At 41.1% G+C, this 24,874-nt stretch overlaps 1 protein-coding gene across 8 annotated transcripts in view; it reads right to left on the reverse strand.

Moving 5' to 3' along the window:
• Positions 1-24,874, reverse strand: part of Unc79 (unc-79 subunit of NALCN channel complex) — a 246,882-nt gene that overhangs the window by 191,418 nt on the left and 30,590 nt on the right. For 7 of the 8 annotated variants that reach the window (XM_085697861.2, XM_048449519.3, XM_048449518.3 and 4 more), the window contains exons 2-4: positions 14,896-15,016; positions 7,697-8,001; positions 4,534-4,704 (exon numbers count right to left, since the gene is read on the reverse strand). In XM_085697861.2, the coding sequence (XP_085553987.2) occupies positions 4,534-4,704; positions 7,697-7,943 (418 nt within the window). In that variant the 5' untranslated portion in view covers positions 7,944-8,001; positions 14,896-15,016. The remainder of the gene's footprint in view (positions 1-4,533; positions 4,705-7,696; positions 8,002-14,895; positions 15,017-24,874) is intronic. The other variant, XM_048449516.3, reaches the window with a different exon arrangement.

Raw genomic sequence — 24,874 nt, forward strand, 5'->3', positions numbered from 1 at the left:
TAATAAGAAAAACATGTCAAGAAGAGTTTTTATAATAAATTGATGAGTTATTTAAAAGGAGTTATTTAAAAATAAAAGCATAAACGATTAGTGGTAACAAAGATGGCATGAACAGTATGTATGCTACGCATCCAATGCTTGGTTTGGAGAATTGGATCCACTTCAAAGCTCAGAACTACATCATCTAAGTAATACAGACAATATGATCATTAATTATATAATCAGTAATTATGTAATCATTAATGATATTCATTTTAAAACGGAAAAAAAAATCCATGCTTTACATTGACTATAAAAATTCCATACCAAAGAGATCTTTTTTTAACATCTTCCTGTAAATTTTGTTTTGTATAGTGTTTTGTTGTTTGCAACAGGGTCTCATTAGCCTTGAACTTGTAGTGATCTTCCTGATTCAGCTTCCCAAGTGCTAGCATTACAAATCTGCACCTTCATGTCAGGCAAGTCCTTCTGGCAAAGACTACCAAGCATTTAGAAAATGCAACATCTTTTATCTAACATCTTTGTACTGAGATAAAAAGACTCTGGACCAAGTTAAATGTCCCTGTCCTGATCCAGTGTGAAGCTCTAGATACCGTAACAGCTACCAAAACTAGAAACAGCATGGATAAATAATAAGACCCACTCCTATCCTCACTGCAGTCCATTCTAACAGGAACCTGAAAGTCTGTCCCTTCTGTCTTGAGGTCTGTGTATGAAGAAACAACCCAGTCATCTAAGAGCAGGCACGCAGGCCACCGCTACAGCTCATTTCAAAGACGGCAACGAGTGACTATGAGCGAACGACCAGGAGGCTGCTGAGAAGTCGCCCAAGCCAACAGGCTAAAACAGAGTGACAAGTAAACACGTGAACCAGGCCTACCAATGGGTGGACAAAGGTGTGTGCCAAGTACGCAAAATAACATTGATGTTAAAGAACAAATAATCCAATTTAAAAAATGAAGTACAGACCTAAACAGGAAAAACTCTCAACAGAGGAATCTAAAATGGCTGAAAGACACTTAAGGAAATGTTCAACATCTTTAGTCATCAGGGAAATGCAAATCAAAACAACTCTGAGATTTCATCTTATACCTGTAAGAATGGCCAAGATCAAAAACACTGATGATAACTTATGCTGGAGAGGTTGTGGGGGAAAAGGAACACTTCTGCATTGCTGGTGGGAATGCAAGCTGGTACAACCCCTTTCGATGTCAGTGTGTGTAGAAGGAGTGGTGGGCCGCTTCCCGCCGCCCGCCTCCCAGCTAGCTTTACCCCTGAAATAATTACACGGAAACTGTATTCTTTTAAACATTGCTTGGCCCATTATCTATAGCCTCTTATTAGCTAACTCTTACATATTGATTTAACCCATTTCTAATAAGCTATGTAGCACCATGAGGTGGTGGCTTACCAGGAGGATTTTAACCTGCAGCTGTCTCAGAGAGGAGAGTCATGGCAACTGCCTCACTGCCTTCTTCCCAGCATTCTGTTCTGTCTACTCCGCTTACCTAATTTTCTGTCCTATCAAAGGCCAAGGCAGTTTCTTTATTAACCAATGAAAGTAACACATAGACAGATGACCTTTCTCCATCAAGTGTGGCAGTTTCTCAGAAAATTAGGAAACAACCTACCTCAAGACCCAGCAATATCACTTTTGGGTATAGACCTAAAGAATGCGCAATCATACCACATGTGTCCAACTATGTTCATAGCATTATTTGTCATAACCAGAACCTGGAAACAACCTAAATGACCTTCAACCAAAGAATGGATAAAGAAGATGTGGTACATTACCACAATGGAGTACTACACAGCAGAAAAAAATAATGACATCTTGAAATTTGTGGGCAAATGGATGGATCTAGAAAACATCATATTGAGTGAGGTAACCTAGACCCAGAAAGACAAATATAATATGTACTCACACATAAGTGGCTTTCAGACATAAAACAAAGAAAACCAGTTTACAATTCACAAATACCAGAGACTCTAGACAACAAAAAGAACCCTAAGAGAGGTATACATGGATCTAATCTACATTGGGAAGTAGAAAAAGACAATGTCTCCTAAGTAAATTGGGAGCATGGGGATCAAAAGGAGAGGGTAGAAGGGAGGTGGGAGGAAGGGAGGGGAGCAGAGAAGAACATATAGCTCGATAGAAACAATTAAAAAATTAACATTGATGTTATTCAACCTAGAATTATTAAGCCAGAAACAGCCAGGGAGTTTCAATCTGTTTTCTGAACATTCCCACTTTTAAAGCTGAAAAAAAAAAAACCATTATGTCTCAGAGACATGGAGTGATTTGCTCATACCTTCAAAGGAATAAATATCAAGCCATTCCACTAAGAAATACTGAAATTCACACATATTTTTAGGTTCGCATCGCTCATTTTTGTACTCAGTTGCTTTAGATATTTGTGTAAAACAAGGATTTTAACTTGACAAGGTTTATGTCTGGGAATCCCCGCTTCTAATTAAGGAGGAATTAGTCACCAGCTCTGCAAAGAAATGAGCTGACAATACCTGATCAACCTTCAGCGCGCTGAGACGCTCACTGCCTGATCAACCTTCAGTGCGCGGAGACGCTCACTGCGTCAATGTCTCCCCACAAATTACTTATCCCCAAGAACAGGGGCACAGCGAGCTAGATTATTACCAGCAAGAAACTGTCTCATCTGCTAATCTTTTTTTAAAGATGCCTGTTTATTTGCTTAACAGTCGACATTATTTATCCAAAAACAAGATCACAACATTCTAAAACTATATCCACAAGTGAGCACTGGGTCATAAGATTGCATAGGTGAAACGGAATGAAATGAAATATTCTACAACTTGGAGTGACATCATCAGTTTACTCATTTTTCCCTGTTGCTAAATAATTAGGATATTTTATGTTCAATATTTGCTAAATGTGATGTTTAGAAATATTAAATACTTGCTGAATATTTTTTAAAATTATTAACAAAGAGTCGGACTTTTTGCTGAAAAGACATGAAAGGTACAGTCCTATACCTAAATTATACTCCACTCTAAGGTGAACCAGTGTAGTCCAAAAGGTACACATGTTCGTCAGCTGTTGATACACAACAACTTTAATAAGGACATGAGTACATAACTTAATGTGATGAGCATTGATACCAGGAGTTAGACATGACCAATAGAGCTATTTTTTTATTTTTTAAGAAAATCAAGAGAAGAAAAGCAGGTATGGTGGTGTGCACCTAAATCCCAGTATTCAGGGGGTTGAGGCAGGAGGGTAACCATGAGTGACATAATACTGGACCAACCAGGGTACATAGGAAAACCCTATCTTGGGTGGGGGGGGGGGGTAAGGAAGACCTACTGCACAGCCAGCAGGCTCCGGGTGGCACTTCACCAGCGCCCAGGCTAATTACGCTACTCCTTGACACATCAAGATACAGCCACAATTGCTATCTGTGAGGCAGCTAAGGTTACTAGTCACAAAGGAGCTGTGATTGTTCACGAGGAAGCTATGATTACTATTTTACAGATAACAACCAAAGATTGAAGTCACTGGCCTAAATTCACATAGCTAGCCAGTGGCAGAGCTGAGATTTGCATCTTGATCTGGTTGAATTCTTAAGCCATAGTTTTTTTCAGCTTATTCCCTGAAACATAGGCTAATCCACAATCCACTTCTAAAGAACACTTTAGGGGCTGTGATTATAGAAGCTGAAACTCTGCTTGTTTTCTCTTTGCTTTCATGTCTGAGGACCCTGTAGAATTATGTACATAAAAGTTGAAAAGAAGCCATAATCCTAGCACTTGGGAGTCCAAGACAGCAGATCAAGAATTTGAAGAAGTTCTTCACTACAGAACTAATCAAATTCCAGGCCGACCTGGAGTTGTGAGGCCCAGTCTCCAAAAATATCAATAAATAGACAAACAAGACCGGTCCTAGGTTTGCGACTATATCTTGCGTAGGAGTCATGGGCATTGGCTTTTTTTCCAAAGCATGTCATAAATTTTGACTCATTTTGTCATCAAAATACTGAGAAGGAAAGCTGATCCAGTCACCAGCATCGAATTAGATTTCAGCCACATGAACTGAGCTGTACAACCCTTCACAGCAATCTGAGGCAGAGCTGGAACAGGAGGCTACGTCTCCCCACTCTCTGCTGCCCTATCCATCCTCCCCAACTGCCTTCACCTGCAGGAAAAAGCGGTCTCCACATCAGACAACACTCTGTCCACCTTCTTTTCTAACGTGGAAAAAGACACTGTAATTTTAAAGTAGGAAACACAGAATGCTTTGACACATTCTTTCCTCCTATTCCATGAAGGCAAACTGAGCGAATAACGTGATGATTCTAAGGTATAACCGTCTTTCACATCATCGACTTCCAACATAACGTAAATGCTGAAACAATGAAATTTAGATCATAGCAGGTGTACGTTATCACGTGATTCCATTACAATCTTGAAAGTCAAGCGCCTGTAACAGTAAACACAGTTTCTGTTTGTACAATATATAAAGATCAATTTAGGATTAGGTGAGATTGAACTTACATATGGCCATTGGTAGAAAAGATGTGCTAAGGTATTCAATAATATCCTTGTGAAGAAATGGAGGAAAGGTAGCTAGCGTTGAAATCATCGTGTAGGGCAAAGTGCTCAGAACATCGTCATTGAGAAAGGGTAGCAAACATGTGGTTGTATAAAATATTGACTGTCCAAGATCTACAAAACAAAATTAAGTAGTCAGCCACTGAAGATGGTGCCATTAACAAAACATGCTAGCTTTATATTTTAATAATCTAGTCTAAACTATAAAAGCATCTATTGCTCCCTTTCTACTAAGAATTCAGAAAACCACTGCTTAGTAGAATGTGGGATACACGTAGCAGTTAGTTGGTGAATATATTAAGAAATAAATCTTTTCCATGAGTTTCTCATCAGTGTATCAGTCATCTGTAAGCCTCACTATTCAGGTGACCCTTGATCCCATTAATCAAAGCACTTTCCAAGTGAATGCCGACATCCTTCTTTTTTTTTTTTTAAGCTCCATTGGATTTTATAAAGATAACTGAAATACAGTGATATGCCCAGTCAAATTTTCAGAAAAGTCCAGGGCAGTATTAGAAATTGAGACCTGGCTATTTCTGCTACACTGACCAAGCCACACTGGTCCTACACCTTTAGTCTCGGGCAGCGAGGTAGTTTGTGACCTCTAGATTAGATGTGCTTCACAGAAAGGAAGCTAGGGGCTGGTACTGCACAGCCCTGTGCATCCTGTCAATTGTCAGGGAAGCCGGCCCTCCTCAAAATCATCTCTCCAGGCTTTAGAATGCAGATAACAGCAGTACCTACCCGACGTGATAGGAGTGCAGATGGAATAAACACAAAGAGCTCAGCATAGCACGCACTCCAAAAACATTAGCTATCACTTATTATCATTAACATTACTATCATTGTTACCTGCATGAGAAGTAAACATAAAGGGCCTTCCAAACAAACCACAACTATTCAGCTTTAGAAAGCATGAAGAATAAATCCATTACATTTGATGTACATTGTGATATTTCTGAGCCTCTTGAAATATAGACCATCAGCCAAGGCTTGACATGAAGATGGATCACTTCTGTATTCATTAAGATGATGAAGTCTCAGACTCTGGTCTGCTTTGGCTCTGATTCGTCTTCCAGAATCATGTGCATTTCTCAAATTATTTCTAATAATCGTGAGAATTAACAAACCATATTGACTGGCCTGTCAACTGGCAGTGTGGTTAACACGCAACCTGGACGGCCCAGGTCCATCACCTTTGAGCTCAGACCAACAAGCAGAAAATTCACAGGTGTTTTGGTGTGAATTCCATGAGGCTGTGCATAAGAGACACCTCAGCTATGTTCATTGAGCCTTTTTTTCATGCTTAGGCTAAAAAGCCTAATAGCACTGACAGGGCCTGGAAATCCACCTTGGGTCTTTTCTACCCAAGGAAACTGAGCTCTGGAGACAGCAGGAACTGCCCAAACCACAATTCACCCATAGTTGAACTACTCCTGTTCATTCCTATAGGCCACCTGGACCCAGAATGAGAACAGGGACTCTAGCCAGGGAGCAGTCAATCAGTGAACTCTAACTCAGTTCACAGAAGAAGCTTCGTAGAAAGCTCGCTCAGAGCATCAGCTGGCAGGACCACTCCTCAGTCAGTGATTCTCGCTGGCTCTGCAATCTCCAAGTTCCCTATGGCCCAGGTTGTGCAGAGAACCTTGAGAGGAAGGGACTGCCTGGGCTCTCTAAACCCTTCACTAGAATGCTGGTGAGCTTTATCCTAGCTTCTAAGCTATGTTATTCAGAAGAAGAACACAATAAATAAATATCAAGATAAGGTCACAAGGCAGGCATAGGCATGAGAGCAAAAACATAAATCATCGATACTGAAATTGTCAAGATTCACACATTATGTGAATTGCCATTTACCAAGCGAAATACCACAATCAAGAAATCTTAAAAATAAAGGGCATCTACTCTGACCCAGTGGCTCTCCCCAGGAACAAGTGAGTCCATGATAAATGTAGGACTGGGTGCCACAGAGCACAGGCCTCAGTGAGCCACTTGACACCTCCAAGTTCCCAATTTGTCTCATTTAGGTTCTGATCTGGGAGAGGATTGTAGCACAAGAGGCTAGGTAGGTAGGTTTAAGACAGCAAAAGGGTTCAAGATAAGCAACTCCACATTTACAGCATTGTAAAGACAAGAAAAGCAAATTCAGTAATAATTTCATCACTTTATGAGAGGAAACTTTAAAAAAGATTTCAATTACAAACACTTCATACCAAATCAACCATTAAGCATTCTTCTAGGAAAGATAATCATATTAAAAAATAAAATAATCCCCACTGCCCACCCGTTTCCAAAGCTTGCTTTTCTGAACAATGAAACTTCGGTTAGCACACTTTCAGGGACCAAAGGGCAAATGATTTAAAGACAGCTCAGGCTTCTAAAGTGCATTAAAGAAGCAAATCTCTACTTGCCATACAGTTTAGAACTTTTAAGTTCCCCCAAATTCATAGTGGATAGCTAAGCAGACAACACTGCACCCCTCTGTGTGGATCTGAAGAACAGAGGGGCAAACGATGGAAAGCCACGGTAGGATGGGGTGGAGAGAGGGAGCCTGCTCACCAACAGCTTCTGCTCTAAACACAACCAGCACACCATGCACTGGAACCCTTGCCCCAGCATTTTGCAGTAACTGCTGGTTGTTAGATAAATCAGGCATTTGTTTTACCAGGAAAAATGAGTCCCGGAGAGAATTTTTGGTTTGCCCCTGAAACTCTCAGAATCAGTCAAGGGTTAGAGCCTGCTCTTCAAACACAACCTCTTACATTTTCTGGGGCAAAGCTTCAAACTCAGCTTCTCAATTGTGGCCTTAACAAGAGTCACCACAATAAACTGATCAGTGAAGGGAGCTGCCCGCTATATTCCCCGTCTCCAGTTCATTGTCTCCTGCTTCCAAACCCTTGAATAACAACCCTGGGCATAAGGACTGTGTGAAATGAATGGAAGGGAAGCACCATTATTAAGTTTCATCATCAGAAAAGCTTCAAACACACGAAACCCTTCAAGAGATTTATGACAGTAACAACATTCTCCAAGCCCGCCTGCTCAGCATCATAAATATTCATAAGCACGCATGGACATTTCCAAAGACTTCAGTAAAGATGCTCACCGTGTTGGCCATGCTGTAGTAAAGGAACTAGATCCAGGAGAGTCACCAAAGTCACGTAGAGGCCTTGGTAGTCCAAAGAAGGGTAGTCTGACAACTGAGCATCACGACTTTGCGGGCCGCGTTCTGAAGGAGCATCTCGCAGGACGCTGTAAAGGAGGGAGCGAGTAACAGTAGGGTTGATGGAACTGACCTGCGGTCTTAGAGATGGGGTGAGTGGGAATGGCACAGGAAAAAGACACATGGTCATGGGCACTGTCAAATTGGAGGCATCTTGGCTTTCCTTCTTCCCTGTGCGGGACAAAATGCTGTTGGGGGGACAAAGAAAAAAAAGAGACAACAAAGACACAAAGAACAGCACATTACATTGAAATGACACTCTAAAACAAATAATAAAACACCAGATACATCCCACATAAGATGCAATTGCCACCGCAGCACAGTCTACGGATCTCGTGCTGGTTGCACAGCCATGTGCTCAGAAATGTCAACAACACAGGTGGACTTTGTGGAAGTTGCATTGCATCTCATGTGTTATCTGGTTTATAAGGAGCAAAAATATAAAAATGCATGTTTCAGTGCCAAACCCATGTTTTACAGTTTGTCAATTTGGCGAAGGAGCAGTTTCCTAGCATGAGGAACGCTGACTTGGCTTCATCTGTGAGGGCTCTCATTCCTATACAGAGTTTTCAAAGCAACGTAGCAGTACTATCTCGTCATGGAAATAGAAACTTGCAAAATATAGGTATGGCACTTGCAGAAACATGTTTTAGCAAAGAATAAACATGTGCGTTTATTAAGAAAGTCTTAAAAATCACATGTTTATTGCATCAAAATAATGTCTATATGTATATTATGATACTGTTTCATGACATTCTGTCAGTATCATTTGAGATAATGAAGTTTAAACAGGCATATGAACTTAGAAATAATACATATTTCTAAAGTGTTAACTAAACTACATTGGAAAAGCTATAAAATAATATATAGTAAATGGCCCATAGCATGTGTTGTGTTGGTGAACTAAAGATAATGTGTGTGTGTGTATGTGTGTGTGTGTTTTAATTTGGCATGTTGGGAGGAAACGTTTTATCTTATGAATACAAACAGTGTTTATTAAATAGTTACCGTGAAAACTCTAGGAGCTAAGCAAGCGTCATCTACGGGAAAGCTGTGCATCACACAACGAGATCTCTGATGGTACTGCTGTTACTTACTTTATTAGTCAACAAAACTCACTAAAAACTAGAGAAAAGATCATGTAGAAAGTTAAAAAAAGCTTAAATGTAGTATCTAAATATCATTTTACTTTTTAGTCTCCATTGACATCTATGAAACTTTTAGTAAAAGTTACAAAGCAGAAAAGTTGTTGGTTTAAAAGTCAAATTACTTCTTAACCAAATGTTTAGGTTTTTAAAATGAGATTATGCTATTTTCCAGTAGGCAATCGTTACGCACTATAGCGTCTACAGCACTCAAGTGCTTTCCTATGGTTTACTTATTCGTTAGTCAAAATAGAAAACGGTTTCTAAATGCTTCTTTTCATTGTCTTATACTTACTCTATGTGCATCCAACATCACTAAATTCTCAGCTAACGATGTGACGTCTACAATATCACAGTGGTGTGAGGAACTGGTTAGTGCCAGCATGCTTGTTATGTCAAGTTGACGTTGATTTTTTTTAATTTTCTCTTAGCGCAGAAATATGTTACAATGTAAAAAAATGACTACATGCTTTTTATTTTCTATGTGCCTAATTTACCTCCATTTCCTCTGTCTTCTGTTACCCAATGTCCAAGGAAAAACAATTGATAACAAAGATAATTTCAGAATAGTTATGTAATACTTCTTAGCAATAAAGAACTTAGGAGCTGCTGTATTTGTTTTTGTTAAAGGGGATTTAATTTAACTGCATTAGTGTGTGCTATGCTGGGCTTTGTAACCTTAAACTGTACAAGAGGATAATGCCGTTCCACCTCTCACCATCTGCCTACTTGTACTATAGAGAACATATATTTTTACACCAGACTTTTATAGTTTCCCACACAACTAAATTACTCCTCAGATTACCACCTTTACATGTTATATTATTGATAAGTCCAGTTACCAACAATTTTAGTCCTATAGGAGTCTATCCCCTGAAATCCCTTTAGAATCAAAAAATGGACATGTTGATATAATTTCCCAAATTTCAGCATTCGGTGGCTAGCTGCCAGCGCCTCTTCAAAAAGAACAACACTGTCCCTGAGTCAATAAAAAAGTAGTTGGATATCATAAATGCATGATATGTAAAGTGTCCTTTCAGTCTAGTCAGCCACCGCCTTGGTGGGGAATATAGCACACTATTAACTACACGTTGCTGTTGTTCCACAGTCAGAGGGGCTGCAGCAAGTGCTAATGGCTCAACTTTGGAAGCTGATTCTGTGATATTTTTCCCTCCTGTGCATGTGCATGCCCAGGTGACAGCAATGACAGTGTCCTACATTCAGGGAGGGAAGAATGTCAGCGCTGAAACAGTACAACTTTCTCTCTCTGCCTTGAGATTTAGCAGGTGAAGTTGAGGAAAGAAATGGCGGAAATGAGTTACCCATGAAACCAGTTTTAAATCGCCATTCATGGCTCAATGTAAGGAATGTGTTCGTTGTGGAAACTTAAGAAGGGCTCATGAATCAATGTAGAATGCATTGTGATCTCATGATGTTTTGTTTTATGATGTCTTATTCAGAGAAAAAATTTACTTATTTCCCCAGCCAAACTGTTTAACTTGGGAATGACCAACGATTTCCACATCCATCTGAAATTCTTTCCCAAAGGTTTATATACAGATTCAATCACAAATAATATTAAGAATGCCCTGTCAGAAGAGTCAGACATTGTGGCCAGCTTTTCACCTATCCTTTCCCTCTCGGACCCTCTTTGTGGCCACTGGCTTCCATTGTCAAGAAGGAAGAAGAACCCTGGGGTGGGCAAGGGGGTTGAGCGTCCTGAGGCCTTTCTTGCACAGAAACCTAATCCATCAAATCAACTTTCTATACAAAAAATTTTGACATTTGCACTGCATCTATGCACTAAATAAATTGACTTGCTAAACTATGCTTTAAAACTATTCTGTGGACTTTAGATTGTGTGTGTGTGTGTGTGTGTGTGTGTGTGTGTGTCTGTCTGTCTGTCTGTCTATCTGTATCTGTGTCTATGTGTCTATCTGTGTGTGTCTGTGTGTACGTGTCTCTGTATGTGTCTGTGTGTGTATCTGTGTGAGACTGTGTCTCTGTATGTGTCTGTGCATGAGTATCTGTGTGTGTCTATGTGTGTGTATTTTCATGTCTTTGTGTCTGTATGTGTCTGTGTATGTGTCTCTATGTGTGTTTGTGTGTGTGTATATGTGTATTGTCTATACATGTGTATGTATCTCTGTGTGTGTCTGTGTATGTGTCTCTGTGTGTGTATGTGTGTGTTTATTCTCATATCTCTATGTCTGTGTGTATCTGTGTGTCTATGTGTGTCTCTGTGTGTGTCTGGATATGTGTGCATGTCTCTGTGTGTGTCTGTGTATGTGTGTATATGTATGTGCGTCTGAGTTTGTATGTGTGTATGTATGTGTATCTATGTGTGTATGTGTATGTATGTTTGTATATGTGTGTATGTGTCTGTGTGTCTGTGTGTGTATATGTTTATGTGTGCATCCTTAAAAATTCCTATTCTCTTAAGAATATTGGGATGAAACTAGAATCTCTATTTAAAGCATATTTACATTTTCTAACAAGTTGGTAGCAAATGTAAAGATTTACATTCGAGCAGCTCCAAGAACACCAGAAGAGAGACACAGAGGAAGATTTCCAACAAGTCTGAAACAGGAAGGACACTAGGAGCCAATAAATATCCAGCCACCAGGTAAAGGGCAAGATCCTTAAAGACCTTAGATGATGGAAATGTGACCACAGTATGCTTCCAGCATGAAGTGAACAAACACCCCTGAGCCCTGAGGGGTAAACTAGACAGTCTTTACTAGTGAACAAACACCTCTGAGGCCTGAGGGGTAAACTAGACAGTCTTTGCTGCCATCCCTAATACTAAAAGGCAAATAAGCAGAACAACCTCTACGGGAAAGTTCTGTGAATCTGTGTCCACTGCCAGACTTGCAACCCTGCTAAGTTAAAATGAGTACAACGCAGCACGCGTGCGTCATCCCACCCAGGGCCTCCAGCCACTGCTTAATGCAGGAAAGGCTTCTGAAAGCTTCTGTGCTGGACGAAATTTGATGAAAGTCAATTTTGTGTGTATGTGTGCATATACGTATACGTGTCTGTGTGTGTCCGCCTTTGCAGATCCCTGTTATAGAACAAAAGCTGCTCTGGGCACAGGACTCAATACGCTGCCTATGACAGAGGACTTCTCCAACTTGAGTAGAGAGAACCTCGGCAGGCGAATTATCTAATGCAGATGCTATAGCCAATGTTATAGTCAGCTGTGGTGATAGCGCTCTCGCTCCTCCAGTGGACTAAATGACTGACACTGACCATCTAGGCCAACTTCAGCTTTGCCATACAAAGTTTTCACGAATGCAGTGAGGTTGCATGAATGCACAGATACCAGACAACTAGCATTCTAACAATATAATCCTAACTCAAATAAAGCCACCTGAATTTTGCAAAATGATACCACATAGTCCTTCCCAGGGTCTCACTCCTCTTGCCTCCAGCTCCCTAGCTTGGATACATCAGACAGGAGCCAGAGTACCCAGCTTGTTCTTCCTACTTCTTTGCAAGAACCTGAGTTCTGGAAGCAGCAAGTAGTTCTGAATGTAAAAAATTATATAAACGCAAAGGGAACCACCTTGTTTGTGGTAGAGAACTTTACTGGCAATAATCAAAGAGCCAAAAACTTAGTTCATCTCATGTAGCTTAAACTTTCTACTAGCTTTTTAAGAGAAAGGTATATAAATATGGTTGGAATTGATGCAGGTGCCAACAGCGAAAGGGTTTCTAACATGATTCAATACAAAGAACAAAAGATAAAAGTTTTGTATTTCCATCTTTTTAACGAAAAAAGCTCCAGTGGGCACGGAGAAGATCAGAAATACATAAGATTCAGACCAAACAGTCGACCTGGAAATACTCCTATTCAAGTCTGATCTATGATGCATTACATTCCTCAGTGTCTTGTGCACATGTGTACTAGGTGAGCATGCACAGAGTCTGCCAGGCCTGCTCTGCTCCACCACCTGCAGCTACCTTCTGAGCAATGTGGAACTGCAACATCACCTCAGTCAGCTCCATGGAGCAAAAGTTCTGAATAGACGCCAAGCACTAAACACTCCCTGTCTTCCCTGGATTTTACAGATAGCCAGCCAACAGCACTCTACGACTTTCTGTCAGATGCTAGCTAGCATTCCCAAGGGCGAAATCAAGTTTTTATTAAAGAGAAGTATCCCTGCTGGGTGACAATAACCAGAGAGCAGCAGCATGGCACAGGTGGCACAGCGTGTGTTGTGGATTAAGATCACCAATGACCTAATGACTCCAAAATTACTAGATCTATAACACTGAGCAACATATTGGACCACGCCTGTGACTTAGTTTCATTATCTGTGAAATATGTATAGTATTTATCTTATCTGATTACAAGGTGTTAAAGGAAATGTCACATTTAAAGAGCTTGGAGCAGCACTTGATGTGAAGAAATATAGCTATCATGATATAATGTTGCTATGGTGATGGTAGCTATTGTCACTGTCGCCATTAACGGCTGTTGATATTGACACCCCTTTAAGATGGACTCAGTCACACAAATCTTCTCCGAGCATCTCTAGAACAGGCCACTGGAACACCACCTTTACCATGAAGATGCTGTTACCCCTGACCTCATCATAATGATTGAAACAGAACCCTCGTGGTGTCCTAAATTTCTTAACTTATTGGCACAACTTCAAAGCCCTGAGTGGCACACTCTGAAGCCAACAAAGGTGTCACCATTTCTTCACAAATGGAATCCACAATGTTTCCTACCAGGAAAGTGTCCCTCACTGTGGGTTATAATATGGGAAAGAGTTTCCCTTTGGGGCACCCAGCTTCAAAGGCGAAAGGAGAACGTAAAAGGATGAAGTAGGATGCCTCGGTTCCCACATTCATCTGATTATCACTAAGAAAACCTGGCTAACTTTGCTGTGCCCTTTGAAAAGGGGAAGTGGCTTGCTCCAGGGTCCTAAACCAACTATGTGAGCCTAACACACCTCAGGAACCTGATAAATAGAATCCCTCCATCCTAGGACAGGAATACTAAGGATTCTAAAGATAAGACAATATCCAAAGAAGAACAGTAGACACAATGCCTAAGACCAGTGACTGGATGCAGGATGTGTCTCTCTGTAAGTGGTCAGCCTGTCTGCATACAACAAACGTCAGATGCCTGGAAACTCCAGCGCCACTACACTCACTCCAAGGTATGCCCTCCCTATGCCTGACTTACAGAACTCTTGCTGTTGTCTAAATAGCAGAAACGGCAGTGAGTCCGGGGCAAACTCAAAGAGGGGTTGTGGCAATGGGGAGACTAAGAGGTGGGGTGTAATGCTAAGTGAAATATTCTGAATTCAGTTCTGTTTGCCAAAGACAGTTCTACAGCTGGACAAGGCTCGTCTTGCTCTTTTGTATTAGCGGCAAGGGTGAAGGGGAATGCCCCCTCGGATCTCTGCCCTGTAGTAAAAGGAGACAGGGTAAAAGAGCTCCAGCGCTGTTGCTCCCTTGTCCTCGCAGTACTTAATATCGGGTGTGACACAGAGGATGGAAGCAGCTGCAGCTCCTGCACTAATCTGAGAACCGGGATGTACCAGCAGCAAGCCTAGGCCGCTACGAAACTCTCCATTTCTTTTAGACTCTAAGTGCTCCTCACTCTCAATTTTAAAGACTCAAATCTTATTCCCTTAATCTTGAGCTGTTGTGTCAAACACACAACGTTTTTACCATTTGCAGATTTCCCCAAAGAACTCTCAACTGAGGAAGCAGGACACAATCATGCTGCCCATGTTTCCGAGGAAACTGGGGTCTGATCTGCTAGACACACCCAGGGGGCTGGAGACCAGACTCTTCTGACAGAGCACTAGACACTAAGGCCTTTCAAGACTTTCAGCTCAGTGTGAAATTAGGTCCCAATCAATTCAACGATACTACCTAATAGTTCTCTTGAAGTCAAGGGTATGTGAGGCTTACCTTAACAATGTTTGGGAGAAGTACTTCAGGGTGTTTGCGATGTCTGTTCCTGATGGCACGGGATAGATGTTGTGGAGAACTCGGTTATGATATTCCTGCAAGTACCGGATCTTGGAAGAAACTAGATAAAAGCAAAAAGAAAAAAAAGAAGAAGAAGAAGAAAAAGAAGAACCTTCTTGTAATATGTATCAAACACAAAGTGAATAATTATGTATGAGAATTCAATCCATATTTTTAAAAATCCCTGTAAGTTTTTACTGGAATTCCATGATAGAAACACTAATACAAAACACCTAATTTCTTATAACTGCATTCAACAATTAAAATTATTTTTATCTGGATTAATATCCTTACACATACTGTCTATTCCTTTTTCAGTCACTAAGAAAAGCATTATTGTAATAGCTTTCTAATTATCTCCAGAAAAGCTTCCTGTTATCAAAATAGTAATAAATATAAGTTTCTGTCACTAGAGAGTTATAGCTACTATGAAGGAAAAAAAACCTCAAAACTCTAAAATTCCCTGAAAAAAAAATGTGTGGCCCCTGTATAATGGCATCAATTAAAATCGATTTTTTTTAACTTAGTAATAATCATGAAAGTATGTTTAATGAATACCTAACTATGAATATGTTAAGAGTATATTTACTTTGCGGATATCAAGTAAGAATACAATGATTGTGTGGCAATAAAAACACAAACAATAAAAGTCACATTTTTCTTCCAGTGAATTGCATAAATCAGAAACCATCCTAATAGCTTTCTGAGACTGGCTTCCCAGTCTCGAGACAGGAGGGACACGTGCCGTTACCCTCCTACACCTACCTGGAGTCACCGGCATTGTCCACATTCCTGACCTGACCTTTGACCTGGCTGTAGTGAATGGCCCAGCTCTAGTCAATCCTCTTTGCAAATCCCAAGGAGCCATGATGATCAACGTCTCTCTGGTCTCCTCTTCCACAGAGTTCTCAATACTGTCCGTTTGTCCTTTCAATCTTTAAGGCTAGCCAGGGAGCCTTTTAGGTGGTATGGCTCACTGTCAGCAGTTAGCAGAAGACATTTGAAGTCCTGGAGAAGCAAGGCTTTGCTGTTCCCAACAGCCAGTGGGAACAAACTCCTGGATGGGTCTAACTGAAACGCTGGCTTAAGCAACTTAAAGAAAGTCAAATGCTTTTGACAGGTGTGGAACAGAGAACCACAGAACAATAAAGTATCAGAGCACAGAGATGCTTAGAGCCCCCTTTCCCCTAACCACTTCATTTTAAAGGTGGGAAAATGAGGCACACAGGAGGATAGCGGTAGGGCGGGGCTAGCGGTTAGTTCTCCTGACTCATGATCCAGTGCTCTTTCCTCTACGACACACTCGAGAATACAGTTCTGAGACTGAGCCAGCATGCACACAGTAAATGTTCATGACACAACATCACAAAGCAATTGTCAGCAGTTGTTTGGCTAATCACTACTCTAATGTAACATCTTCCATTTATCGGACTTGCCTTTTCTCCTTTTTGCTTCTGGGCATTCTCCCAAAGAAATACGTTCACATTGCAGATAGACGGCCTTTGGTTTGCACAACACATCCTCTCCAAAGACAACAATAACTTTAATATCTATTGTTTCATTTAACCCATGGTATTTGATTATAAACAAATTTTCTGAGATAAACTATAAATAGGTAATATCTGGAAAATATATCAATTATATAATCAACAGAATCCATTTTCTTCCAAATGTCTTTGACCTGTCATTCATCTTAATTTTTATAATGACATTACAAGAAACACTCATGCTAATGTATAGTTTTACGTTCCAAATATCTGAGATATATGCCAGGCCAGCCTATACTTCCTCACACCCACTATCACAATGATGTTTTATTACTGGGACTTTTCTCAACTTTTAACACTCCAAAGGTCTACGTGGAGAATTTAGGGAACATCATTAATCATTCTACTATCTAAAAAGAAACTTGATGATAGCACAGGATTTGGGCAACAAGCTGAAATAAGGAGAAAAGTCAAAGATACCCCAACTCAATGGCTTGCTCATAATTCAAGAGCTTTAAAACCATCATTTCACAATGATGGCAGGCATTCAAACATGTTTATGAGATGAATGGGTATACTTTCATAGCAACTTGCTTTAAAGTGCAGGGACGGCTCCTTTCAATGAGTTTCCAAACTTGCATGGAAAAGCAGACACTATAGGCCCTTCCTTCTTTGAGATCTTTGTATGGTTTACATATTCACAACGCATTTACAGATTCACATAGTTCACTTACCTGCTTATTTTTCTATATCAAGTTAGAAATATGTTGGGAAGCATCTTACTTATGCTTCCCATCCCAATCTTAAAGACAGTGCCTAGAACTGAGTGGGTACCCAACATAGTCATAAGATTTAGGTGAGTTAATAACAGTTTTAGCACTTGATCTCTCTCTCTCTCTCTCTCTCTCTCTCTCTCTCTCTCTCTCTCTCTCTCTCTCTCTCTCTCTTTCTCTCTCTCTCTTTCTCTGTTTGTCTCTGTGTGTGTGTGTGTGTGTGTGTGTAAAACACACAAAAACAGTATTTATGGATTCTTTATTCTTAGATCCCAGACACCTTACTTTCTCAGAAAGTTATCAGTGATTAAAGGTAGAAGAAAAGGAGAAAGAAAGGGGTAAAGAAGATTGCATGCACAATCATGAAAGTCAGTTTACAGAACAGGTTAGAAAATGCTCAAACTACTTTCTATAGTGGAGAATCAACAAAATTTCAGCCCTCATAGATTTAATTCTCTTCATTTCAACTACCTGAAAATGATCATGGGGCTGAAAAGATGACTCAGCAATTAAGAGCCCTTGGCTGCTCTTCCAGAAGAACTAGCTTTGATCCCTAGCACTCTCATGGCAGCTCACAACCAGCTGTAACTCCAGTTCCAGGGGATCTGATACCCTCTTCTGGCCTCCATAAGCATTAGACAAGCACACGGTAGGTACTCTTACATACACTTAGGTAAAACACCCTCACACATTTAAAACAAGAAGAGGAGAAGGAGGAGGAAAGAAAGCAATCAGAAGGAACTCCGACAAAAAAAAATAATAACTTGTAATTCTGCTCATGAGTGAAGCTCATTTGCGTTTCAAACTAGTGCACAGGGGATGGTGCTCTGGCTGGCTCATAAACCCAGGAGGATCCAGCAGCTCATCAAGGCAAAGACAACTTGCTCTTTGCTCCACATGTACCAACCTGCCGCTGCAGACTTAGATAACTGACAGACTGGACGTGTCTGATCATCTCCAAATACAACTGCCCTCAGGACTCCGTGTGTCTAGCAATCTCACGCTCTCCTGTTCTAGTTACAGCTTCAGAATGTTCTCGGCGAACTCTCCCAGCTTTATACCATGAGAAGCCCCCTGCCATCAAGTGTGTTCCCCAAAACTCAGAAGTGAAACCCTAACCTCAAAAAGTGAAGGTACTTAAAGAAAAGGCTTTTAAAAGAGATAATCCAGTTCAAATGAAGTCATTACAGTGCTGTGCCTCCTCGTCCAATCTTCCTTGTGTCCTTGTAAGGAAAGATCAGGACATGCAGGAGACACCGGTAATGCAGGATCACACCGGAAAGGCTCAGCGGGGACAAGCGAGAAAGTGGCCATCTGTGAGGCAAGGAAAGAAGCCTCAGGAGAAACCAAATCTGCCAACACCTTGATCTTGAACTGGAAGTCTTCAGAACTGTGAGAAAATAAATGTCTGTTGTTGTAGCGGCTCCATCTGTGATGGTTTACGACAGCTGGAGAAAAGTAATATACCATCACACGGGTAAGGAAGAGAAAGAAAGGTAAGAGCTCCGAATTAAGACCTCTGCTGACCCTCTCTGTTAAAGCTCAGTCCCTCGTCTGTACAATGGGGAGGCTCATATCAGGGAGTCACTTAGCACAGTATCTAGCACATACTCACTTGCAGTAGGTAACAAAAGCCGACTTGTGTCTCTTTCCTCCTGTTACCAAACACCAAGTCCACCATGAGAGCCCACCATCTACGGGCATCCCTCCAGCGTCATTGATCTCTCCCTCTTTATTAAGTCTGTTAAGTCACTCTCGGTAACAGAAGCTCCTCTGACAGAGGGAAAGAAACCAACTAAATACCTTCCCTACTCCTTCTGCTCCACTCCCTCCAGTACTGCCTTCTTCCTTCAGAGCTCAAACTATTAAGAGTTGTAGATAGTCTTCTCTCTCTCTCTCTCTCTCTCTCTCTCTCTGTGTGTGTGTGTGTGTGTGTGTGTGTGTGTCTGTCTGTCTGTCTGTCTGTCTGTCTGTCTGTCCATCCGTCCACACGATCTCTCTCTATTAACCCCAACCTGGCTCGCACCTTCACCTCTGCACTGAATCTGGCTTTCACCCATCTCATTACTGTCCCTTCAAACTCCAAGTAGTCAATCCAGCGCTCCCACATTTTTTAAAACCCTCTTCCCTTGGTTTCCCTAACACCACATTCCCTTTGAGAAAAGCCCTCTTAGAGTATTTTGGCCACCTTCAGACTACTAGAACGTTGGACTTTATCAGGGTCCACATTGACTCCCTTTGTCTCTGTCAACATCTCTCCCTGGGTGATCCCATCTACCCAGAGGGCTACCGGTACTACCCATTGGCCAGAAATTCTTAAATAGACATCTCCATTGCAGAAACTTATGTCTCTTGAGTAATAGACCTCCTCTCAATTTTTTCACTAAGGAATCTCAAATGGCTCTCAGAGTAAACACATCTAATGTTAAATAGCCCTCCCCCACCCACCCATCCCCAAATAAAACCTTGTACCATCTGTGCAATCTACCAAGTTCGCACAAAGAATATGAGCAGCGTCCTCACACTGTCTCCTCTATCCTGATCCAACACTTTCTCCTATAAACACAACCAACAAAATCCACATCCAAAGTATCTTCTTTCTTCCCCCTCGATGGCATGACTTGCCACCATCTCCAGAGGGACTCAAACCGCTCCCAGATCACCTTCCAGATTCTCTCTCGCCACACCCCACCAGGAACAGCCTTGTAAGATGTTTTGCATGATCCTCTGTGACCCACCGCCCTTCCAGTAAAATCCAAACTTCTTCCCACGCTCTTCTAGCCTGATCTTGCACCCACGGCCACACTAGTTGCTCTCGCTCAGTTTGTCGTGCAAATCTATTTCTTTTTGCATGAAAACTTCGTACATGCTCAGCCTCTTCCTTGAGATCTTGTCCCTGCACACTTTTTGTGACTAATGTCAACTCGTACCTCCGAAGCGGCTTTACATACTACTTGCTCACAGAGGCCTTTGCCCACGTCCCCATCTGAACTGATTCCCTGACCCACCCTTCCATCTTTTTCTATAATAACACACTGTTTTAAGGTTTCTCCCCAATGGCCAACACATTTTGTAGCCGTGCATTTGTCTGAATAGCATTCACTGTCTCTTCCAAGTGCACATGCTCCAAGCATCCGGTCACTTGTTCACCACTGCACAGCCCTGTGGCCTAGCCAGAACCGACTATGCTGAGTTCCATGAAAAGGGTGAAACAAAAGTGGTCAGCAGGGCAGTGACTGTTTTCAGTCGCTAAACGTTGTGTCCTTACAACCCAGAAGCCACTGCCAAAGCAAGAGAGAAATGAGCGCAAGCCAAAACGGTTGTGAGGTGTTCATCTCACAACGAAGGCGCTGGTTTACACTTGAACATACACTAATCCAGTCTCTGCTCCCTGCTACTTTTCTTCTTGGACACTTCACCACATTTTCAGAGACAGAACACAAAAGAAAAATTCAGCCATAGACATGAAAGTGATGCAACAAAACCAGGATTGTATACCACACAAGCGTCAAAGCAGCTCCTTGACCTTAAATGGGCTCCTGTGTCACAAAGTGTGTTTAAAGTAATCCAATACTATTTTCAAGTTTTTAATTATCTAGGCTACCAAAAAAGTAAAAATCAAAAGTCAGATAAGCACAGCTAAGGATATAAAACTCACGAAAAGGCTGCTGTTCAATCATACATGACATTTTAGAGTATTAACCTTTTTGAAATTTTTTTCTGCATAACTGAACATCACATATATACAGACATATATAATTTTATAACTCATTTTCCCCATACATTAGAAATAGATTTCTACATCATTTCAATTACTCTGTAATTTCTTTTTTTAAAAGTAAATCATAATTTATTTCACCACTCATCTATTGGTGTTTGTGAGATTTGGGGTGGTTCCACTATTCTACATAATGCAATAAAGATACTGGAGAGATGACTCGATGGATAATAGCCAATACTGCTCTTGCAAAGGACATGAGTTGCATTCTCTGCATCCACATCAGACATTTTGCCTCTAATTCCAAGTCCAAGGCATCTGATGTCCTCTTCTGGCCTACTCAGGTACCTACACACACATGACATACACATTCACACATAATTTTAAAATAAAATAAATCACTAATGCTGCAAATAATACCCCTTAATATCCAACCATGTCCGTAGAATAAATTTTCAGTGAGGAACTACACAAATATTAAATTCTTTGTAATGATTTGGGGAGTCAGGTGTGGTAGTGTGTACCTGTAATCCCAGCTCTTGAGAGGTGCAAACAGCAAACTCAAGCATTCAAGGTCAGGGCTGAAGTGATGGCTCAACAGCTGAGAGCACTAGCTACTCTTCCAGAGGACCTGTGTTCAATTCACAGCCCCCATATGGCAGCTCACAGCCATTTCTAACTCCAGTTCCAGGAGATCCAACCCTCCCTTTAGGTCTCTACAGAAACCAGGCATACAAGTGGTCACGAACATAATGCAGGCAAAACCCCTATACACACAGGGCCATCCTAAATAGAAAGTTTGTGGCCACTTTGGGCTACGTGATACACTGAACTTAAAAAATTAAAATAAAAACTAGCTCTTTAAAAAGAACAAATAAAGCTTTTTAGGATACTTGATAAACTGTTCTTCCAAAAGATAGTCCACTTCTTCATCATAAATAATAATACTGTTGAACACCCACAATTGTATGTTTTAATTTTTAAATCTTGCACAAGTGTTTATGTTGTATCATTCCAAATTCACAGTTTACTAAACCACAAAAGTGGGTGGCCCCCACTTTGGACACAGAGCTAGAACATGGAAGGACTAGTCGTTTAACTGACTGAGAGCACGCTTTTCCCCCAGACCACAGTGGTCTCTGGTCATTTTTAGTGCTTTCATGACATTCAGCCACAGGGTTATGGCATCAAATAACACTTGGCTGATCCTACTGTTTGCAATATCTCAATAAAGAACACTGTAGCAACTAGATGAACTATTAGAGCAAATTTCCAATACATATTTCAGAAACATAAAACCAAATATATTTACTTCACTGGTCTGCCCTTTCCTTGAAAAATCAAATGATTTCATCCTTCACGATCCTCCCGAAGACCACCTCATCAGACCGTAAATGTCCTTCCATCATTCCTGGAGTCTTCTAATTGACTTCAGATGTCATCAACGGCGCCCTTTCTAAGCATGCAGAGTGCCACCATCTACTTTCCAAACAGAGCCACTTGGTTATGTGCATATCCCAGTAACTGTAAATGAATCTCAATCGCTCCAATTAGTTTCATGTTTGCAAATCCATTTTCCCTAACACCTCTAACGCCCTTGAAGATAGACCTGTCTTCTCATTGTAAATCCCTCCGAATGTGTCATGATGCTGGGTGCACGGCAGATGGCCAGCAACAGCAGTGGCTGAAGAGATCAGAAAGCTTAAAATGTCAACTACCCTGAGTCCTACATATGCTCTAAATTCTTTTAAAATTCTGCTCTTATTTATACAAATTATTTTCATATACAATTTATTATGTAAATTACATAAAGAATGCAGTATTCTTTTTCATGGTTAATTTCCTTCTATTGTTCCAACAGAACCTAAAAAATAAAAAAAAACTCTCTTGTTACATATTTCAAAGGATTTTAAGTTCTTTATTATATTTGAATACCCACTCTTTTTTTCTGACTGACCACTCTGGTTCTAACAGGCTGAGTGTCTTGGGGTTTTCGCGATGCCCTGCAGAGAGCCCTTGGTGGACTCTGAGTCTCCCCCACCCTTGGCTATGTATGACCACAGGCAAGCCAGTTAATACCTTGTCTCTCATGGGTTCTTGCTTCATTGTGTTTGGTTTTTACCAAATGAGAATTAAAATAGCATTTCCAGTACATTCTTTGAAAATGTTTGTTATTAATTTGTAGACCTGATCACCTGTGTTCTAATTCCACCTTAATTTTAATCAGTTTCTTCTTGTACCATGTAAACTCACTAACAGATTTGGTATGGTCCCCTTTTAAACTACCTTCTTGTCAATTTAATATTTCATTAAGGAATAGTAGACATGGGGCTGGCAGGCCGGCTCAGGAGGTGAAGACACTGGCCAGCAAGCCTGGAGACTTGTGTTTGGTCCCCAGAACCCTTATCAAGGCGGAGAGAAGGAACGGCACCAACTGCACAGTTATCCTCTGATCTCCACACAAGTACTGTTGTACACACATCTGCACATACACAGAGAGGCATGTAAGGAAATAAGTGTAAAACACTTAAAATGTAAGTGTCATTTAAAAGAAATGACAGACGTGAGTAAAAAGAATCTGGACATATTTCTCAAATGGGATTCCATAACCTCTCCCCACAGTGGTCTAAGCAGCAATCTGCCTGGTGTCTTACTCGTCTCTTGGTCAAGCATAGGTTATGGAACAGGATGTCTGCCTTAATTATCATTGCCTATCTGTCTTTATTCAGTCTTTTTGCATTAATAGAAATGGGATTATTTGGTAGTCTTATTGGCTCTAACAAGAAATCATCTCTCAAGATCTATTTTCTTCTTCCTCACAACATCGCCTGAATTAAATTTTGCACGACCTCCTTCTGAGATGAATTGCTATAATAACCAGGCTGATTGCACTCTGATCCTTTTTCACCATGACATCCACAGCCATCTTCCCAGAATTCAAATGTTTTTCATTCTCTGTTCATTGAAATTAAGTTAATATATGAAGCCCAGGAAGAATTAATTCCCTGCCTACTATCCAAGCTTCCTCATCTGCTCTTTCCCTGGATGTCACACCTCAACCATTTGAACTTAAAAGACCCTACCTGACGGTCTTACTTAAACATGGTTTTGTTCATAAACACAAACCCTACTTCTCTGCCTGCCCTCAAAAAATTCCTCAAGTTTCAGGTCTCACCATGTCACCTGTGGACAGTGAACCTTCCCTAGCCCACGCCGCTTTCACTGCAGCTCTTCTGAATGTTCACAGTCCCTGGCTTCTCTCTGCCACTTACACTCCATGATATTGCCAATAACTCAATAACTGTCTCCCCACTGGACTATCAGAAGCATCTCTTTTAATTCCGCACACTCGGTATATAGTAAGTGCCCAATTCCGAACAAATTATTTGTTGAATGAGTGAGTGGATGTAACACACAACTCACTACAACAAAGCAGCTCAAAGTTTATGTCCTCTCGTGAACTAGATTTAGATCTCGGATGTAACTAAGGCTTTCTCTGCTTCTTCTTCCTACTCCTCATCACAAGGGTCCCTTGCATCACCTTCTTCTCAAGGACCCTAATTCCATCACTATTTGTGGGTGTGGAGAAGATCTGGCTACAATAATGTGACACAAGCCCAAGAGACCGCCCAGTGGAGCTGCTGATGTCAGGGCTTCAGGGGCAGAGCCACCCCGCCCACTGCACTGCACATCAATGCACTGCCGGCCTCGCACGATGGACGTGCAGCCTCAAGGTTGCAGCTCTGTTTGCCCTGCTGGGCTCCAGTCCTGCTCTAACCCAATATTCTCCAGTGATGCTCCCGTCCCTTCCTTCTAAAACAGGAATGCAATGTTTACTCTGTGCTGTAATAGACTTGGAAGTGTGTCATTTGGGGTTTTTGTTTGTTTTTACAGTGACTCACAGATAAGAATTGGCTATGAGTCTGGACAGTGTGGGACTG

This window comes from Myodes glareolus, chromosome 11 (genome assembly GCF_982192425.1).
Source record: "Myodes glareolus chromosome 11, mMyoGla1.1, whole genome shotgun sequence".
NCBI lineage: Eukaryota > Metazoa > Chordata > Mammalia > Rodentia > Cricetidae > Myodes > Myodes glareolus.